Raw genomic sequence first — 2,571 nt, 5'->3', positions numbered from 1 at the left:
GTACCTGAACACACCTCTATCTGCGAATTGTATGCCAGAACTCTCCGTGACACGGGCTTTGTTGTTACCCCCGGTCTCGGGCCGATGTAAGCCCGCCGAACCTCTCTTCGCGGCCACGCTCCTCGGCTGATCCTATTACCCTGGCCGTAGACACGATTTGAAGAAAAGTGCAGGGACTGAGAGCTCGCCGCAGTATTTCTCTGCAACATATACCAGCTCTAGTATCCTGGAAACGCTTTTCTCTCTTTTGTCACGCAGGTGAAAAAGCCAAGACTGAGATGCCGATCGCCGCAATGGCGGACATTTCGGAAATCTCTATCTTCCAATCACATAGCAGATATGGCTGTGGCTGGCTTAAGGCGAGCTGGCAAATCCTTGTCCTTCAGCCGTGCCAGCTCATTAAGATACTGTGCCTTGAAAGAAAGAACACGCTTAGGTTTTCCACCACAATTAGTCTTTAACACTTGATCATGCATGCCAGCGGAGCTGTTTTTTGTCGCCGGTCGAAGGGGGGTAGAGCTGATCTCTTCGAGTTACATGCACGGCTCGGACTTACTTAAGATATCAGTCCCACATTTTCTTATGACTATTTATAGGATACCCCGCTTTTGCCTTCACATCTTCTGGCCTGTTTGAAACGTCCCGTGGAATACCTTGTGAAACTGCACAAGCTTCGTTGATAAATCTGGACGACATCATCTAGGGCCAATATATATTTATTATACATACTTGGGAGATGTCCTCAACACATGAACAAGGTTCAAATATGGTTGTTCCCTCTTTTACTTACTCACCACTTCCACAGAAGTCATACACACGAATGATTCGCCTTTTGCCAGACAAGGATGAAGATGCCTTGATCCAATGCGAGCTTTTCAACTACCATTTATCACAACCAGGTGAGGTGCATCTTTATGAGGCGCTGTCCTATGTTTGGGGAAGTTCAATCAGATCTCGTTCAATCATCCTCGATGGCTATATGCTCCCTGTTACTGAAAGTCTTCACACCGCATTGTTGCATCTCCGAAGCAAGCAGCTGGAAAGAATACTATGGATTGATGCGATAAGCATAAATCAGGATGATGACGGTGAGAAGAGCAAGCAGATCCCGCGCATGCGGATGATCTATGCACAAGCCAGACGTGTTGTTGTCTGGCTGGGGGAGAGTCAGGAATACGGGGATAGAGCACTTTTTCAACTTGGTCTTCTCGGCAGACAGAAGAAGATTTCAGTGCGAGTAGGAGGAAAAGTCCGTGAGGAATGTGAGAAGTTGTTACAACGAGACTGGTTTCGCCGTATCTGGGTAGGTTAATCCTATCGAATAAAAGTGAGGGTGCTAATAACCCGTCTTAGGTGCTGCAAGAAGTGGGGGTCGCTCAATCTATTTCTATCATGTGTGGTACTGTTCAGATCAACGGTTATAATTTTTGTAAGGGCCTAGATAATCTGGAGCCTTCTTCCACACTCATGGCCAGAATAAGCCCGGTCTCTTTTCTTATCCGAGGTGCATCTTTCCGGTCTTATAACGATTGCCATTCCACTGCTACACTTTTGATTGGTGAACTTGTTAGTATGTACCGGAGTCACAAGGCAACTAAACAGCACGACAAGATCTATGCATTGCTGGGCTTAAGTTCAGACTCGGATAGTGCTGCCTTGGTCCCAGATTATGAGATTCCATGGCATGAGGTCTTCAGGCGAGTCACACAACATGTTTTTCCGAAATGTTTTGTGGAGATATGTTATGGGTCAGAAACAGCTATTATCAAAGGTAAAGGATGGATTTTGGGTTATATCTATTCAACCAGCGACTCTCTACATGACAGTCAACAAACTTTCAAAGTTGCTTTCAATCAAACTTGCCAGAAGCTGGGATATCGTGATAAGTGGAAGGCTGAATGGAGTTTACAAGCTTCTGGAGAGTTACTTCAAGATGGTGATATTATCTGTCTTCTTGAAGGCCTGTCACAGCCAAGTGTACTCAGATTATGTGCTGATTACTACACGGTGGTAACACCTGTGGTGAGACCTAAGCAACAGGTACAGATTACCGAGGATGATGTGACGGTCCGTGAAAACTGTTCTGCGCATGGTCTGTGTGATATTTTCATGGACTGGAAGGTATCCGAGCCGGAACATGAGACTGATGGGGAATGCCTATCAAAGCTTACTGAGATTACACCAAAGTATTCTAAAGAACATTGTGAAGCTGAGCGAAGACTGAACTATACAACGACTGCTATGGTAGATGCTGCCATGCAGTTATTGAAACTGGGAGAAACTGGGAAAAGAGCATTGGATAATATACTGTTCAAGGGCAGGATAAAAGGCGTGGATACTAATTTTCTTCTCTCGCAAAGTGACGGCATAGTCTCCGGGGATTTGATAACTGCAGCTGAGGCAGTTCTGTGGCAAAAGCATGAGTCCCCCTATGCCTGGCAGAAGGTGCTCACAGTTGCAGCACGGGATCCTCGACCCTGCGGAATTATTGTTACAAGCATTCTCCTGCAGCGTCTACAGGACAAGCTACCAGTTCCTGAAGAGGTGGTCAAGGCGGCGGCAGCGAATGAG

The 2,571-nt window shown here is 46.3% G+C and overlaps 1 protein-coding gene across 1 annotated transcript; it reads left to right on the top strand.

The window, feature by feature from the left end:
- Positions 1-766: 766 nt before the first annotated feature.
- BO80DRAFT_317499 (HET domain-containing protein) lies at positions 767-2,568 on the top strand (the record flags this gene model as incomplete). Its single annotated transcript, XM_025715084.1, has 3 exons — positions 767-1,303; positions 1,354-1,748; positions 1,827-2,568. Coding segments are annotated over 3 exons (1,674 nt in total), but the record flags the coding sequence as incomplete, so codon positions are not given.
- Positions 2,569-2,571: the final 3 nt, after the last annotated feature.

This window comes from Aspergillus ibericus, assembly GCF_003184845.1.
Source record: "Aspergillus ibericus CBS 121593 unplaced genomic scaffold BO80scaffold_99, whole genome shotgun sequence".
Classification (NCBI taxonomy): Eukaryota; Fungi; Ascomycota; class Eurotiomycetes; order Eurotiales; family Aspergillaceae; genus Aspergillus; species Aspergillus ibericus.
The sequence above is the reverse complement of the archived record's forward strand: the minus strand, read 5'-3'. Positions and strand labels throughout refer to the sequence as shown.